Genomic DNA, 16,442 nt, shown 5'->3' with positions numbered 1-16,442 from the left:
TGATGTTTAAAGAAGAAAAAGAAACTACAGACTTACTCTTCTATCAAGTAACCAAATCAGAAGTTTGTTCTATTAGTTAATAAATCCTTACCAACCTATTTGTAATAATTGAGGTATATTTCAAGGAAGATTATTAATGAATAATTTAGAAAAGCTGATTTTCTTAAATATACACAGTTTAAGAAGTTAGATACAATATTCATGAGTGATAAATATTATTTTATTCCACACATACACAGTAAATAAACAATTTTTTTTCAACTCTAAAAGGAGTTTTCTGCTAATAAACTCAGAGCTCTACACATTTTCCTATTAAATCCAACATTATCTATTATCCTTGGAAGTTAAACAGGTAGCAAATAATACTCATTCTTCAGAAAGGAAAGTCAAAGGCCAGAAAGATTTACTTATTTTTCCTAATTTATGAATATTAGATGACAAAATCAAGAGTAAAATTCATGACCCAAACAACTAAATTCAGGGTCTAACATCCTGAGTTTGTGTAGAATCAGAAAATATTACTAAAAATAAATCTATTCTACTAAAGTTGTCTTAACTTTTAATTCTATTTATTTTAAATTCTGATTTTAAATAATTGATAGACATATTATGTATATACATTCATGAGTGCTTAACAACAGGAATACATTCTTAGAAATGCATCGTTAGGTGATTTCATCATTGTGTGAACATCACAGAGTGTACTTACCCAAACCTAAATGGTATAGCCTACCATATACCTAGGCTATATGTTACAGCCAATTGCTCCTAGGCTGCAAACCTGTCTAGTATGTTACTCTGCTGGATATGGCAGGCAAACAGAACACAATGGTAAATATTTGTGTATCTAAACATTTCTACACAGAAAATATACAGTAAAAATATGGTATTATAATCTTAACTGTACACGCACACACACACACACATACACAATGTTTCAGGTAATAGAAATGTCTTGGAACTAAACATAAAACATTGAGAATTCCTTGGGGGCAATTTACTGTATCCCTCAAAGATGTATATAGTACTTGTAAATTGTTCTCTAATGCATTTTCCTTGAGATTAATTGGTAACTTTTCCTTGCTTAATCATTTGATCTGGCCATGTCTTAAGAAGACATTCCTTTATTTCCTTTCAGAATTTTGCTTTGGAATTATCTGGGTGATGTTTAATTTTATATGTCAACTTGATTAGGCCGTGGGGTGCCCAGCCATTTGGTCAAACAATTTGGGTGTGTCTGTGAGGGTGTTCTGGTATGAAATTAGCATCTGAATCAGTAAAATAGTAGATGGAGCAAAGAAGATTGCCCTCCGTAATGTGGGTGGGTTTCATCCGCTCAGTTGAATGCCTGAATAGAGTGAAAAGACTGACCCTCCTGAGAAAAAAAGGGAATTCCTCCTGCCTCACTGCTTTCAAGCCTGGGTTTTCTTTTTCTTTTTTTCTTCATGCCTTTGGGTTCAAAATGAAACACTGAATCTTCCTGGACCTCAAGTCTGCTGGTCTTCAGGCTAGAATTATACCACTGGGTCTCTAGCTTTCCAACTGCAGATCTTAGGACTTCTTAGCATCCATAATACCATAATCATGTAAGCCAATTACTTATAATAAATACCCACACCCTCCTCTTCTCTCTCTCTCTCTTACTTCCTCCCTGCTGCATGTGTGTATGTGTGTTTTCTATTTCTCTGGAGAATTTTGACTAACATAATCTTTGATCTGAGCTCAAGAACTTCTTAAAGGTTTCAGTGATCAAGGACAAAGATGTGTCTTTTGCTTCCATTTCAGTAAGAGAAAGAAGATCCACTTATTCTTCATAAAATGCAAGCAACACACTGCAAAATCATTTGACTGCTTATTGCACACCATGTCAAGCCCATCCTCTATTTTCAATTGCTTTCCAGTGGCTACACACAGTAGTCTAAACCCTGTAACCTAAATATTAAAGCTCTGAAAAATCAAGGCCTTATCTATGCCCCTTCAGTGCTAGCCCATTATCTGTCCCAACACTCATTTTCTTAATTTATGCCTAAATTCCTTTTCTTGTGCTGAGTCTTCCACCAATGATACATTTCCCCCTTCTTTGTATCACACAATGTTTTCAGGCACCAGCCAGAATCCTATCTCTTCTGGAAAAACTTAAGCCCGCAATAATCTCATTTAAACAACTATTGTATATATTTTCTGTACCATACAATTGGTACTTTAATATGTACATATCTTTTCTCTTTAATTGGATTACACAATCCTTAATATCAGAAGCTAAGTCTTAGAATTCTGTTTTCCAAATGCCTGCCACATAATATGTGCTCACTTTAATATTGTTGAATGAATGGATGCAGCAAAAGCTTTGACACTGAGTAAAGGAACAAGTAAGCAGGTATGCAAGAGGCTGATAGAGCTACACATTAAGGAAAAAAAAAAGAGAAAAGAGCAATAACCCATGAGATAATGTACTAGGAAAGAAAAGGTAAAGGAAACAAAGTAGACACATTTCTAGGGGAGCTACCAGATTTCTTTCTAAAATGGATTCAAAGCACAGGGAGTCAGAGGCTACACTGAAAAAAACAGCAAAATTCAGTTTTTTGAATTTTGGCAGCCAGGGTAATCATGTTTTGGTATAAAATCTGACATTAATTGCAATTTAGAACAAGCTATTTAACTGTCCTTGGCAATTCACCTCTAAACTTAGGACTCTAAACGTGGGGACCTTTGAATTCCCCTTTAGCTTAGATAATCCAGGATTCTATAGTTTTCATTCATTTTGAGAGAGTTCCCATTTCATTTCTTCTGGGGAAGGAAGGACCCGAATGTACTAAAACCTATGATGAATTGAATGCAGGAAGCTTCAGAAAGTAAAGGGAGAGGTAAGAAAGGAAGGATTAAATGACAACATAAAATAGACCAAATAGCTATGAATATACTGAAATTTCAGAAGCAGAACATTACTTTAATATTTGTTTTGTTTATTTGATCATGTTAGCACAATATTCTCATTGTGCTAGGTCAAGGACTTAGACTGAGACTGAGCTGGAGACACAAATGAGAGCTAGAGGCAACATCTTCCAAATTCTTACTCTAGTTTAATAATAGAAAAGTAGCTAATTGATTGAAAAGGAGGTAAAAAGCATTAAAAATCATTTTGATTGGAGAAAATGTCAATGTAAGAATATAATTTACATCTTATTTAAAATAATCACTTATGCTAAAAGATTTGGATTAATACAAGTAAAATATCAATTTACAAAGCATTGGGATGTCTGGCGGTAAATTTGAAAAAGACTGTGTATCAAATGTCATTTAACTTCTCTCTTTTCTCAGCCTCCCTTCCACACCCATGCTAATCACTCAGCACTCCCTTAGGCACCCAGTATTTTCTTCTGTATCTGAGCATCTCTGTCACAGACAGTATCGATCGATCCTAATAAACTCATCCTAACTCTACAGTCTTGAGACTATGTGTTCCTCTTCCAGAATATACTTCTCTTAAAATAAGGCCATAGAACAGGGCAATACTTAACCAAAAAGAAAGACTGATAGAAGTATATGTATCAGTAGAAAAAATAACTAAAAGACATACCCTCCCCAAACCCTTTCAGATCATCACAAATGGCCCTGCTGTCTAGTGACCTTTCTACTAAATCCAGAAAAGAATTTTCAGTTTTTAGCTAAGAAAATAAAGAGTTTAAATTAATCTATAGGCAGAAACCTAAAAACCAAATACTATATCTGAATGCTGCTATCTTTGAAGAGGATTCTCAAAGCCCAAATGCAAAAGTAAAATTAAAAATTAAAAAAAAAATCCTGCAGAAAAGTTTTTAGAGTCTTTTCTAAACTCCCCACTCACTTTACCACAAATTAGTTTTATCAGGTTAGGTAACTGTCACTTTGAAAATACAAAAATATAACATAGTTTGCTTTAAGGGTGTGAGGCAAGAGGCAAATAAACCTTACTTATTTGGTGATCAAAGAGATGTGAGGGAAGCAGGTGTGCCTTAGAGGAACTGTGAAATGTGAATGGGCGAGAAGGTAAAAATGAGACCACATCCCCCCTCACCTGCTGTATGCTTTTGGTGTTTACAAATCTGAAGTTTAAAAGCTTTTTTCAAAATTGCATACAATTAAAATTTGGGAGATTTTTATACAAAAATTTGGTTTCATGTTATTCTAGAAATATCTAAGGAACTGACAACTCTGAGTCGGCAATGCCACATGGCAAGAAACAGGTGGAGTGAATAATCTCATATGTGACTGAGGCTTGACTTTCACCTTGGGACTGATTGTACTTCAATGTTCCCAATGTTAAGCAGTGATCTACCCTTTCTTTAGGGGCAGAAGGGACTTGACTACATTGAAGTTTAATAATCTGAATATAGAAGTTTCAGCAAGAAAAAAGGTCAGGATTTTAAAAACAACCTAAAATAGATCAAATACCTATTACTCTATTGAAACTGCAGAAAGAACATTCCTTTATTGTCTCTGTGGTTTCTCTACTACTGACAAGCTTTCTTTATATGAAAAAATACCAATAATCAAATTTTAAAAGAAAAGTCAAATTTTCTTTCAGTTATAGAACATAGAGAATTTATCATCAACACTTACCCTTCAACACACTATATATGCTCAAACAATTTTAAATGCCTTTTGTTTTTCAAATGAGAAAGATCTATAATTCCATTTATTAAATCAGCTCTTAAAAATGTTTTATTATTGAAACTTGGTCCTAAACCTAGGTTCACAGTATATGATAAAGGTTTGAAGAAAGCTTATTTAACCTACATTAAATCTTGATAATGCATTAATGAGTCTTTTAAAGGGATAATTTTAATTCCCCAATCTTCAACCATAAAGACTATATAGTGCTAATCTGCCTTGCCCTTTCAATTAAACTTGTTAAGGGTGTTCTATTTAGTCAGCACCCTGAATGGACCATTAAAATTCTTGTTCGGTAAGAGTTGTGTTCAGTGCTCTGTTGTTTTAAATTCCATTAAATCCAAATGGTCTTTATCGCCCCATGACCGCTGTGACTTCAATCAGCCAATTTAATTACCTTACAAAATTGTCAGCAGAAGCAGCAAAGAAAAACAGGAAGCCCTATGACGTTATCAGATTGAAATCTTCCTCTTCAGTGTTTAATCTAGACTAGTCAATAATGATGATGTGCACCTACTTCCTTCCCTTTCAGGGGTTTCTGACCTCACTTTTCATGCTAAGATTTAGGGTAGAAGATTCAATTGAAGCACTTCTAACACTTTGATAATTGGACTACAAATTGAAAGCCCTTTGAAGCTAAACCTTCACTACCCAAATGAAAAACAATCAACACTTAAATTTCAATATATCATACCATCCTACTGAGGAAAATCAGGGATCTCCTGCAAGCCCTAAGTATTAAGCATGCAGTAGATTAATAATTTAAGTATGTTACATTTTAAAGACAGTAAACTAGTTTCTAATCTGATGTGCAAAAATGTGCATTGACAATTTCCAGGCAATAAATGTAATTGGGGCTACCATAACAAAGTCAAATCTTAATAACTGAAGGACAAAGTGAAGTAATTTCTCTCACTTGAACGTTTAATTTCTACCACAAAAGAGCAAGGCATTTTCTTTATCAGAAATTATGATAACTAAATGGCATGAAAGATTATGTCATTGTTATCATAGACAACACTTTATGTAATGGTGAGAAAACTTGAAAAGGCTTTGATAATCAATGATACACCATCGTTTGATCTATGGTATTTTCCTTCTTCGTGTGAGAGGAATTCACATTAACTTTCCTGTGCTGAGTAAATGTTGAAAGAGTGTCATCTGAGAATTTAAGGAATGAACACATCGTAATGATCACTTGCATTAAACCAAAAAGCAAAGCTAGTCTGAAGAAATGTCTACTGACATATAAACCATGTTCGCTTCTGAAAGACAATCTCACAAAGCCAGAAAATGTGTTGAGTTTCATGTATCTGGGTAGAGAAAGCGTGCAATTTCTAGAAGACAAAAAGATCATTTTTCAAAGTCATTTTCTGAAATGATTGTGCCTCTTTTGATGGATCACATCAAGTTATTCTTTGAAGCTTTAAGAGTAAGTGAGAACTTATGAGAAAAACTGATTTTTTTAAAGTGTGGTCGTTGTGTTGGCGATTCTTGGAATGATTTCTCTCCCTTGCATTCCACAGCTCAGCTAAGCAGGTGTTCAGGCTTTATCTGTTGCAGACAGTAGCCGCTATTACTCCCCCATCACCGCCTCCCAAGAGTCAGTTTTCCTGCTTCCAGATGTAAGGCCACTCCTCCCTCCCGCCCACCTCACCTCTCAAAGGAGGAAAAATCTCTTTCAAAGAATTTGTAGAGTGGCGGCTTGTAAGCTCAGTCTCACTTTTCGATGTTGCAGTACATCTGCTACTAATTATTGTATCTGTGAGCAAATGGGATGCCCAGCAAAATAACGGGATTTCCATAGGAACACTTTCTGTTCTCTCTCACGTTGATTTTATCCCACAACGTATAGGTGGTCCCTTAAACTGGCTGTGTTCACCTTCTTCGTGTACGCAAGGAGGTGACTGTGTGCTTGCTGTCCCACAAACAGGTGGTCAGTGTGCAGTGCCGAAGAGACCCCAGCGCGTCTGGGAGGGAAGACTTCTGCTGGGAAACCTTTAAGAGAGCAGTTCCACTGGCTTTTCTTTAAGAGAAAAGTTAGGTCGAAACATCAGAAGGGAAGACATGGCCTACCATATGCTCAGCAATTCGGCAAGGAAACCTTGGAGATGGTGCCCAGGAGCCTAAGTTTGGGTTGATGTCTTTGCTACTGGAGCTCTAAATTCCAGTTCAGATAAAGATTTTGAATGAAAACCTGACCTTGAAGATAGGAAACAAGTGATAGCTTGGGGAGTGATTTCTTAAAGAGGATGCTTAAACATGTGAGGGCTCCCGAACGGTGAACCCTAGGCCAGCCGGGCACACAGCCGGAGCTGGCTTCTGAGCTCCCTCGCACTTCCGTACAGGCTGGGGTCAGTGCATGCCCGGAAGAGAAGGACCGGCTAAAGTAACAAAAGAAAGGTTCAATTACCTCCGCCGCCGCAGTTCAGCTTAGAGGCCGTGGAATTGGTCACACCCCCGCGGACGGAAGAGTCCCGCCTTCACCCTATCCAGGGGCGGGCAAGGCCGGGACGCAGCTGCGGCGAAACAAAGATGCCTCATTTACATACGCTGGGACGCGCTGGATGCCCTGTGCCCGCCGCGCCAGCGCTCTGGAGACGCCTGCCTGGGAGAGTCGCAGGCTCTGCTCCCAGAAAAGCCGGCCAGAGAACATCTGGCTCGACCTAGGGCAGGAGAACTGACTCTCTAAAATGCACCTTGCCCGCCGGGTGGGCACCCAGGAAAACCCAAGTTGTCCCAACACAGGATCAAAGGCGGGGTGACAACCAAGACTCAATGTCAGGGGCTCGCCCGCCTGCCTGGAGGTGGCCCTTGGTTGACCCTCAGGTCGCTGCCATAGAGACTCGGGGCAGCACCCTAGGGTCGGTGCTCCGGATACCTTTTCTCAGAGATGTTTGCTGAGCGGCTGCAGAGGAGCAGGCCAGCCTGTGCAGCCAAGTGGGAGTCGGCTGAGGCTGGAGGTTAAGGGGGAAACAGGAGGCGCTCCTGGGTGTAACTGCAAAGTTTTCTTGAGCACTAGAGAGACGTCACTGTGCCAAATGCACCCGGAGGGCGCATGTGTCTTAGTGCGCGCGAGCGCGTGTCTATGTTTGAGTGTGTGTGAGAGAATGTGTGTGTGTGTATGTGTGTGTTATTGTGTGTGCCATACAGAGATGGAGAGGGAAGCGCGGGGAAGAGGGTTGCGCACGCTGAAGACGGGCGGGGGAGGCGAGGGACGTGGCAAGGGTTCAGCACTCTAAGCGGGGGCTGCCCCTCACCTCGCAGGAGGTGACAGGAGGACGCTGGGTCGAATCACAGTCCTAGTGGGAGCAAGGGGAAGGATAACACAGAGCCTTAACTAGCGGGGAAGGGGGGCTGGGGTGGCCGCCTGGGCGGGCTCCGCCGTTGCCATAGCGCCGCGGCGGAGGCGCCTGGCGGCTGCCTGAGCCTAGCCATGCCAAGGGTGGGGGATGGAAGGGACACTGGATGCTGCCTCCCCAGCAGAGGCGGCGGGTCTCTCCACCACTGGGGCAGCTGCGCCACGTGCAACTCCAAACTCTTCCCTTCCAAGGCACGGGTCCAGGGCATGAGGCACTGGCTCGACTTTTGAGCCAAAGTTGAAAATAACCATTCTCAAGAGTGGCTTATACGTGCTCAACCAACCATCCAATCCACTCAGAACCTGTTTATCCCAGAAGAAAATAAAACTCCCACCATTACATCAAAATAGCCCCAACAGGGAAATGTTCCAGTAACAATGTACACAGTCCTTCTTCCCCACAACTTAGGTCAGAAATCAGAAGAAATGCATCTCCACGTGGAAGATGTTTTAAGTTAACGCAGAAAACAGCAGGTTATCTAGAAGCTGGACTGTTGGTTTAGGGTTGTCAAGGGACTAGTGTGGAGATCTTTGCCTACTACCGTATTTCTTAAAGACATTTTTAGTAAGCATTGGTCTAAGAAAGCTTGTTTGTGTGTGTGTATGTGTGTGCGTGTGTGTGCGTGTGTGTGAGAGAGAGAGCTCTTTTGGAAAGCTGCTACGCACTCTGCTACAGTCGCCAAGATTTTTAATATGAAGATATGAAATGATCAGCGAGTGTAACAATCTAATGATTCAGCAAATATTGTGCTGCAAGACCAGAGCGGCAATAATTAAATCCTTAGAGTATTGGTGGCAGATTTCCGGCTCCAAGTCTTCTTTTTTCCATCTAGTCGGCAAACACACTTAGTAACGCACACTCATTCACAAACACACTTCAGAATTCCTCAGGATTCCACATAATTAGGATGAAATACTCGAAATATTGGGCAAACTACCATACTGTAGCACTTACCATATTTGAAGCCTAACTGCTGAAAACACACACACACAAAAAAACACACATGCACACACACCCGTGTGCATACACATACATTTCCAATGGTATACGGACCTGTTTAATCCTGTCCACAGAAACAATCATTCCTGTGGATGCTTGTTGCTAAGAGCAACGTGCTTAAGTACCATCTAAAGGCATGAAAAAAGCATGAAAACTACTACAGTAGGAATCCAGCTATAACCCAGTGCCTCTTTTGTCATCAGCAGGCTTTTTGACTGTGGGCATCTATGTGTATGTGTGGTCAGTGAGGTTCCCTTTTTGAATGTATGTGAAACATCCCTCCCTTTGTTCTACAAAGCCTAGGAGAGATGGTGAATTTTATCATTGGGGGGATAAAACACACACATGGTAAAATGGAAAGACAGGAGATGCTGTTGGCATGATAGAAGATGCAGGCAATCACTCCTCAGTTTAAATTTGACCGAGTGACTTAATGTGTCTGCTTTTATCTCAAAGACAGATGCTCAGGATTACATGGTGTCCTGCACTCTTTGGTCTGAATCCACTTGAACTGTCAGAGGAAGTGCCTACAATGGGAGCATTTATCCTGTTGGCTTTCTCCTTTCTTCCTCTTATCTGCTTTAGGGAACTTTCCCTGACTAGTTCTGCTCCTACTAAAACTCCTTTGGCCATCCAGAGAACCTGAGCGTCGCCCACGCTTCATTTTCTCCAAGCAATCACTCTGACCCTCTGACCAGGGTTTCCACTGGAATCCCACGTTTAGATTTTCCTTCAAGCTCCAAAGAAACCCTGATTCTTAGAAAAGCAATACATTTCCATAAAAAAAGTAACTACCTAACGTCTTTCGTCTTGCCAAAGTGAAAGATGCAGACTTAGTCAACCCTCCTTAAACAACTACTCTTCCCCACCGCCCCCAGATACTATCCTTCATTAATTAGTCCATAACGTCCAGAAAGCTGTGAGAGGGGGACTCAGCAAGTTAAAAACAAACAAAATGCCGTTCTAATTTTGACGCTATTTCGTTCCAGCTAAGTAGCAGCCTCCCTGTGTTAAGTAGAACCTCGAATCTTAGAACATTTTTTAAAGCTCTGCATCCCAGTAAGGGCACCAGGGACTGGAAAAGCGGTGAAAACAATCGAAAAGGCTCTCTGGAAAAAGAAATCAAAAGGGTTAGTACCTTTCATTTGCACGTGAGAACTGCCCTGGTCACTGGCGGAAGCGGACAGGCGCAACTCGCCAAAGAGTTACCAGGTGTTAACTCACCAGCCCCGCAAGCTGAGAGGCGTGCAGCCCCGGCGCGCACTTTTGCGCGGACCGCGCACCCCTCCAAGCTCGCAGGGCGCCGGGGGAGACAGGCGGGAGTGGCGGCTGACCGTGCCTCCAGCGTCATCATCATCTCCGTGGCAAGCTACTGTGGGGACGTAATGCAGAGACCACTACCACACATTGGCCCTCCCTTCACCCTCCCGCGGCTAAAAATAAAAATAAAGAAAAGAAGAAATGAAAGCACAAGGAGTTCTTTAAAAGCCCCAGGAGACGACAGAGCAGTGAGCAGATCAGAATCCACGGAGCCCACCGCCAGGCAGAGCGAACCGCCTGTTTACATCCGGCTGCCTGGGAGCGGATACCAGGCAACCAAGAGGGATGGGGAATCTTACCAAATCTTAATACATGTGTGGTTCCTTGAGAATATCCAATCCACAGTAAACAGAGCAGGAGTTTAACGGTGCGCCTGAAGACTGGATTACTTAGAATCGGGAAAATAATCTTCATGGTGTTTCTGTGCCCACACGCACGGCACCCACTTCCCCGATCTAGCGTTCGGCTCCTGGGTTCGGGTAGAAATGAGGATGCGTCGAGTGGTGACCGCAGACACGATCACGGCATGGTCATAGAGAGAGGAAGGAGTCTCCGCTTCCCAAACCCATTAGCAATCGCTGCATGTTCTTCACTCACTGCGCCAAGGAACAACCTTCCACTGCAAGGAATGGTGGGACATCCATGTTAGTCGGAGAGCATCCGGGAGAAATCCAGCACGCACACCCACAATGTCCGGCCGCGCGAGCCTGTGAAAGCAGAGGAGGAGGGAAATCAATAGGAAATCCAGCCTTGGTAACGGACGAGATGTCGATAGCGAGCCACAGCCCGGCACAAAAGGCGCTTTGCTAGCAAAGGTTTTGCCAGGCCCTATTCTACTGCACTGCTGCACAGCTTCTGACGTGAAGCCAAGATTAAGTGAGAAAGACTGAGATAGCTGCTCTCCTCTTAAGGCTCCCGGCCAGTGAGCTCCCCAATATCTATTATGCAACCGATCTGACAGCCCGCCTTGAGTTGCAAGGAAGAAGTAGGATTTATTTATGGGGAGAACATTGCTTTTATTTTCCATGAGTCTTTGCTGAGAGAATGACTGGTGTATGTAAGCGGACTTCTTACAATCAACTGACGAATTTCATTAAATTACTAGCTAAATCAAAGTCAGTTTGTCTGGGAACTGTAAAAAAGAAAGTGATCTAAGACGGAGGAATTTACTGCAAATCTAACTTGTGGTTAGGTTGAAAGAGTCTTATTTATACTTTTATTTTGGCCAGGAATGAATATAGATTGGAATGCAATTGGAGAGGTAAACCCACTCTTTAAAAACTTGACTGGGGTATTCCTTGATTGCTACCCAGAAGTAGGAGAAATTTCTTCAGTGAACTTTTATGGGAGAAATCTCAAATTAAAATGGAGAAGTTAAATTTTCCACCCATTTCTTAAGCTCAAAGAAAATAATTGTGCATATATAAAAACAATGATGTTTGAATGGGTGCAGCAAACTCTAAAGCCTTCAATAATTTATGCCCAAATTTCTTCGTATTTTGAACATTCTTTTTCCTAAAGAGGCAGAATATGAGATCATAGCATGAGCGACATTGAGTGTTACAGATTCCTCTGAAACTGTCTTATCATTTGCTAGTTTTCTGGTAGGAATATTTAGAGTCACTAGGTAGTGACTCTCTTGGCTTTCGTTAGGAGTTTATTCAAGAAATAAAGTACAGAAATAGAATTTCTTTCAACATAAAAATACATTTTTATTATTAAAATAAGTAATATTCTGTCTATTTATTAAAAATATACAATGTTAATATTTTACACTAAGTAAAACTAACTTGTATAATAAATACATATTGTCAACATTTTTAAACGATTAAACATCACAAAAGGCAAACTGTTGGACCTATATCTTATCATTAATCTATTTTTCATAACCAACTAACAGGGCATAGGTTAAATCTCACAAAACAATATCCTATCTGAAGGCTAATTTTTAAATAAGGAGTGATATGAGTGATATGAATATTTGACTTGCTATTTTTCCTCCAAACAGCAAGAAAACACTGTAATGTTTTCATTTCCTTACAGCGATTTTTTAATTTAAATTTTCTTAAGATATTATAAAGTGCTGATTTAAAGAGAAATCTACATTTTGCAAAGGCATTAAGTGGCATTGATTTTTTTTAAGATGGAGGCAATAACTGCAGTGTCAAAAATAAGTATCATGAATGGCTAGTTCTGCAGTATAGCAGGCAATTCAATCAAATAATTCGACTGTTCGAGCACCTTAAAAGGAACACCTAGTGCTAAAACCAAGGGTATCTAGCGACTCCTTCAGTCCATGTTTAAAATATCTCTTATAAAACACATACACAGCCCAACATGTTCTGTCTTCTATTTGCTGTCTCATTTATTCCATTCTGTTTGTTCATTTTCTTTTTGATCCTAGCAGAGATAATAATGACTGCCAGGGGAAAAAAATAATCCTTCACATTTTTATCTGCCAATATAACTGATATCTACTACCTGAAAATAGCATGTTTTATTGTGACTAATCAAAATACTGAAATTTCACAGTGTAGCTGGCATTTATTGGAACCTGAGAAAACAAAATGTACCACATCTCTTTGTTCATGTATTCCATTAATATAATGACATTTTACATTATGGTTGCAACTTTTGCACTTGAAACTAGTATTCTAAACTATTTATTTTGGGGGGTTATTTGGATGTCTAGTTGGAAAAGTGAAAGATCAAGCCTCTATATTCATGAAGTTATTACACAATAAATTAAACAGTTAAAAGATTGTAATTTTTTTACTATTAATTGATCCCCAAAGAACCAATTTTGCACATATGGTAAATTAGATTCATTTACGTCCATCAACTCAGTTGAAAGGCTTTAGCACAACAGACAGCAATTCCACCTGTCCAGTTGAACTTCTACAAGACTGGAGACGACCTTTCTTCAGGACCACGGACAGCGCTCCTGGCATTCATTATTCTGGAGTAGTACATTGAAAGTAGCACAATAAATAACTAACATGATATTTGAGTGACAATGTGTAAATTTCTACTACACAGAGTAAAGGAATTGGAATTATTGCATTGTTCACATTATCAAGAGGACTATTTTATCAACTGTGTTGTGTGTATTTTTCAGTGCAATTGCTTGATAAGCCCAAGATGTAGTTATCTTTTTTTGTAATAGAGCATACTATTAAAAAAACTACTTATATTAATTGTGAGATTCCTCATGAACACTAAACTACTTGTTTGTCAGTACAAAAAAAAATTGCTAGAAAGACCACAATTCAGAATGCCAAATAACATGCTGTCAATATTCAGTGGCTAAAGACATTTTTTAAATGTACAATTAGTTATCACTTTCAATTCTCCACCTCCAGATTTCCATCTGTTACTAGGGTAATTAGATTAATTCTTGTTCTTTCACATTAAACTCACTCACTTCCTGGGGGGGGGGGGAAATGCTAAATTTACATCCCTATACTACAATAAAATGATTTGGTGGCATAGTTGGTGCCTTAACATGTGGCAATTTTGAAGTTATTACAAGTTTCTCCCCAATACTGATACCACACATCATAGTTCTGAGGTTATATGAAGGATTAATAAATTCCTTACACAGTATTTCACTGACTAGATTTAACCCTTTTAAAAATTGTGTCAGTTCTGTAATTTGCTTCTTCCTTAAAGGAAAAAGAAAACTACTGCTATTGGATATCAGGCAATTATATATACTTAGTAAGATTTATATATTTTATTCTATGGTCTCATTTTTTTCCTCATTTTAACCATATGGCACTCTTTATTTCTATGAGCCAAAGCTCTGTAGATTCCAAGGTCAAAGCAGAGATAACAAACTGCAAAAACACACATACACGCACACCCAGAGAGAAGCTGTATTTAGAAGTATACCTTAAAAAAAATCATAGAAGGCTGACACAAATATCAAACCTATGATAAATTGACAAAGAAGAAAATGCATATCATGTTAATGCAAAGCTTCTTCCAACAACAATAACAAAAAAACCACTAGCTTCATCTTTCACTATATTTTTATATTTGCAGATACTAATGACCTCTTATTCTTGGGCACTATTACTTGAGAAACAATTTTAGTTTCCTATTCTGCCAGTGAAAATGAATCTTATTCTAGTTAGCTGCCACCTGCTGGGGTATGAGAAAATGTGTAATAATCTTTATAGCACAACATTTAAAAAGACAATGCCTATACCTTTTGCTGGAAACAGCAAATACATATCCCAGAACAACCTGAATTTCAAAGATGTTTCAAAGGTTCTTACATGCCATAGCTATATTTAAATTTTTCACATGGAATTCTTACTAAGGATTCCACTTGACTTGTCACGGAAGTCCTGCTGTTACGTGACATTTGAAAAACCTCATCTTATAGTAACACCTAACCTATTATTCCATGCAAGTGGCCTGTTGCATAGCAATTTAGCTAAAACAAACAGCCTGTTTATACATGGCATTAAAGATCTCAGAGAATAAAGTCAGGACTGAGTCAGGTTTCAGTTGAAATCACACTGTTGCATACTTGCAACTCACTCTTCTTAACTATGCATGCTATGGTATCCCTTATGATTCTGTTCCAGCAACATTCTGCTGCATTGATGATTAATGACATTTAGAGTTTTGATTAATTTTTAGACACTAAAATAAGTGTATCTTAATTAACAAATTGAAGTGGAATAAATTTACATATCCCAGAACTTTTTTTTAAATCTCAGCCTGTGTGATTTTCAATGAGTTTAAATAGGAGAAAACAAACAGATAAGACTTCCAAACATTGCTCAATTCTCTATCACCTTGCTCTTGTGCATTTCAATTTTTTGTTGTTTGTTTGACTCAAAAGTTTTTAAGGCCACTGGAAGTTGATAGGCTGCCTTGGTGGTTACAGGAATAGACTCTATAAAGTTAGAAAGTAATAAACTAAGACAAATCAAGATTGAAATACAATTGCATTTATTCCAGTAACTAAACTGACTAATTAAGACTCAAATGAACCAATCATCTCTCGTGAAATGAAAATCATCATCAATCCATAAGATAATTTCTGATGACAGAATACTTACAGTATGGAGATGAATAAACGATAGAAGATAATCTGTGCATTACCAAAAGGCTACTAATAGTAAGTTTTCAGATATTCCCCATTGCCTAAATTGGAAATTATTCTCTAAGGAGCCTCAGCTCGGTCGTGTTGTTTGATAAAGAAACTCTATCTCCTTAAAGGTAAAAATATCAGAGGATGTGGTTCGTTAAAAGTTCTTGAGGTTTATGATCCACCCTGGTAACACTGCCCACTCCTTACCCTAATGGGACGCCCTCCAAGTTTTTTCAGAAGCTCTTAATACGGGTGCCGGTTAAAATAAATGTACTTCCTCAGCGCAGAACTAAGGAGTAGGGTTAATGGAAGGATGGGTGGACAGAAGGAGGGATGGGGAGTTCGTCAGACCCGCCGGCAGCCACACAGCTTCTTGCCATCTGTCTCATTCTCTTCGCCTCGCGTGAGTCCCCGTAGCTGAGGCCACTTCCTGACACGTCCACTTCTTAAATCATTTTATGTGGAGAACATAGGCGACTGCAGCCAACAGAGCCACTTGCATGCTTGACGGGAATTGGCTGAGATAAGCACGACAAAGACACTCGCAGTGAATCCGTCCAGCGGGCGCCCCGAGCGCACGGACGTCCGCAGCGCTGCTGTTCGCCTTCTTCCTTCTCTCCAGGTGGAAAATGCCCCTCGCCCACCCGCAGTCCCTCCCGTCCTCTTGAAAACAAACACCTCGTGAAGGAGCCCGGAGTGCAGCCCACAGCCGGGGAGTCCTTACCTGGAGCTAGGGGTGAGGTGGGCGGGGAGGGGGTGGGGTGGTCCTCGGGGAGGAGCAGCCGGAGGAGGTCGGGCGGAAAAGTCCCCGGCTACCAGACCGACCAGCGCAGCCGCCGGCGCCGAGCGCGAGTGACGGCAGCGGCGAAGACGGTGACCGAGAAGCAGCAGCGGCGGCGGCGGCGGCAGAGACAGACACGCCTCCTGGCGGGGGTTCCTCGCCTCTTGCTTTAAAGGCGCCGCGCTCCTTTCCCCGTGGCCCCTGCACGCTCCTGGCCGCC

General features: G+C 40.3%; 1 protein-coding gene across 8 annotated transcripts in view; it reads right to left on the bottom strand.

The window, feature by feature from the left end:
• GRIK2 (glutamate ionotropic receptor kainate type subunit 2) overlaps positions 1–16,442 on the bottom strand; it is a 1,183,302-nt gene that overhangs the window by 663,500 nt on the left and 503,360 nt on the right. For 6 of the 8 annotated variants that reach the window (XM_009451673.5, XM_009451672.5, XM_054685483.2 and 3 more), the window contains exon 7: positions 10,631–11,038. In XM_009451673.5, the coding sequence (XP_009449948.1) occupies positions 10,631–10,745 (115 nt within the window). In that variant the 5' untranslated portion in view covers positions 10,746–11,038. 8 annotated transcript variants of the gene reach the window in all.

Source organism: Pan troglodytes, chromosome 5 (assembly GCF_028858775.2).
Source record: "Pan troglodytes isolate AG18354 chromosome 5, NHGRI_mPanTro3-v2.0_pri, whole genome shotgun sequence".
In the NCBI taxonomy this organism is placed as follows: domain Eukaryota; kingdom Metazoa; phylum Chordata; class Mammalia; order Primates; family Hominidae; genus Pan; species Pan troglodytes.
The sequence above is the reverse complement of the archived record's forward strand: the minus strand, read 5'-3'. Positions and strand labels throughout refer to the sequence as shown.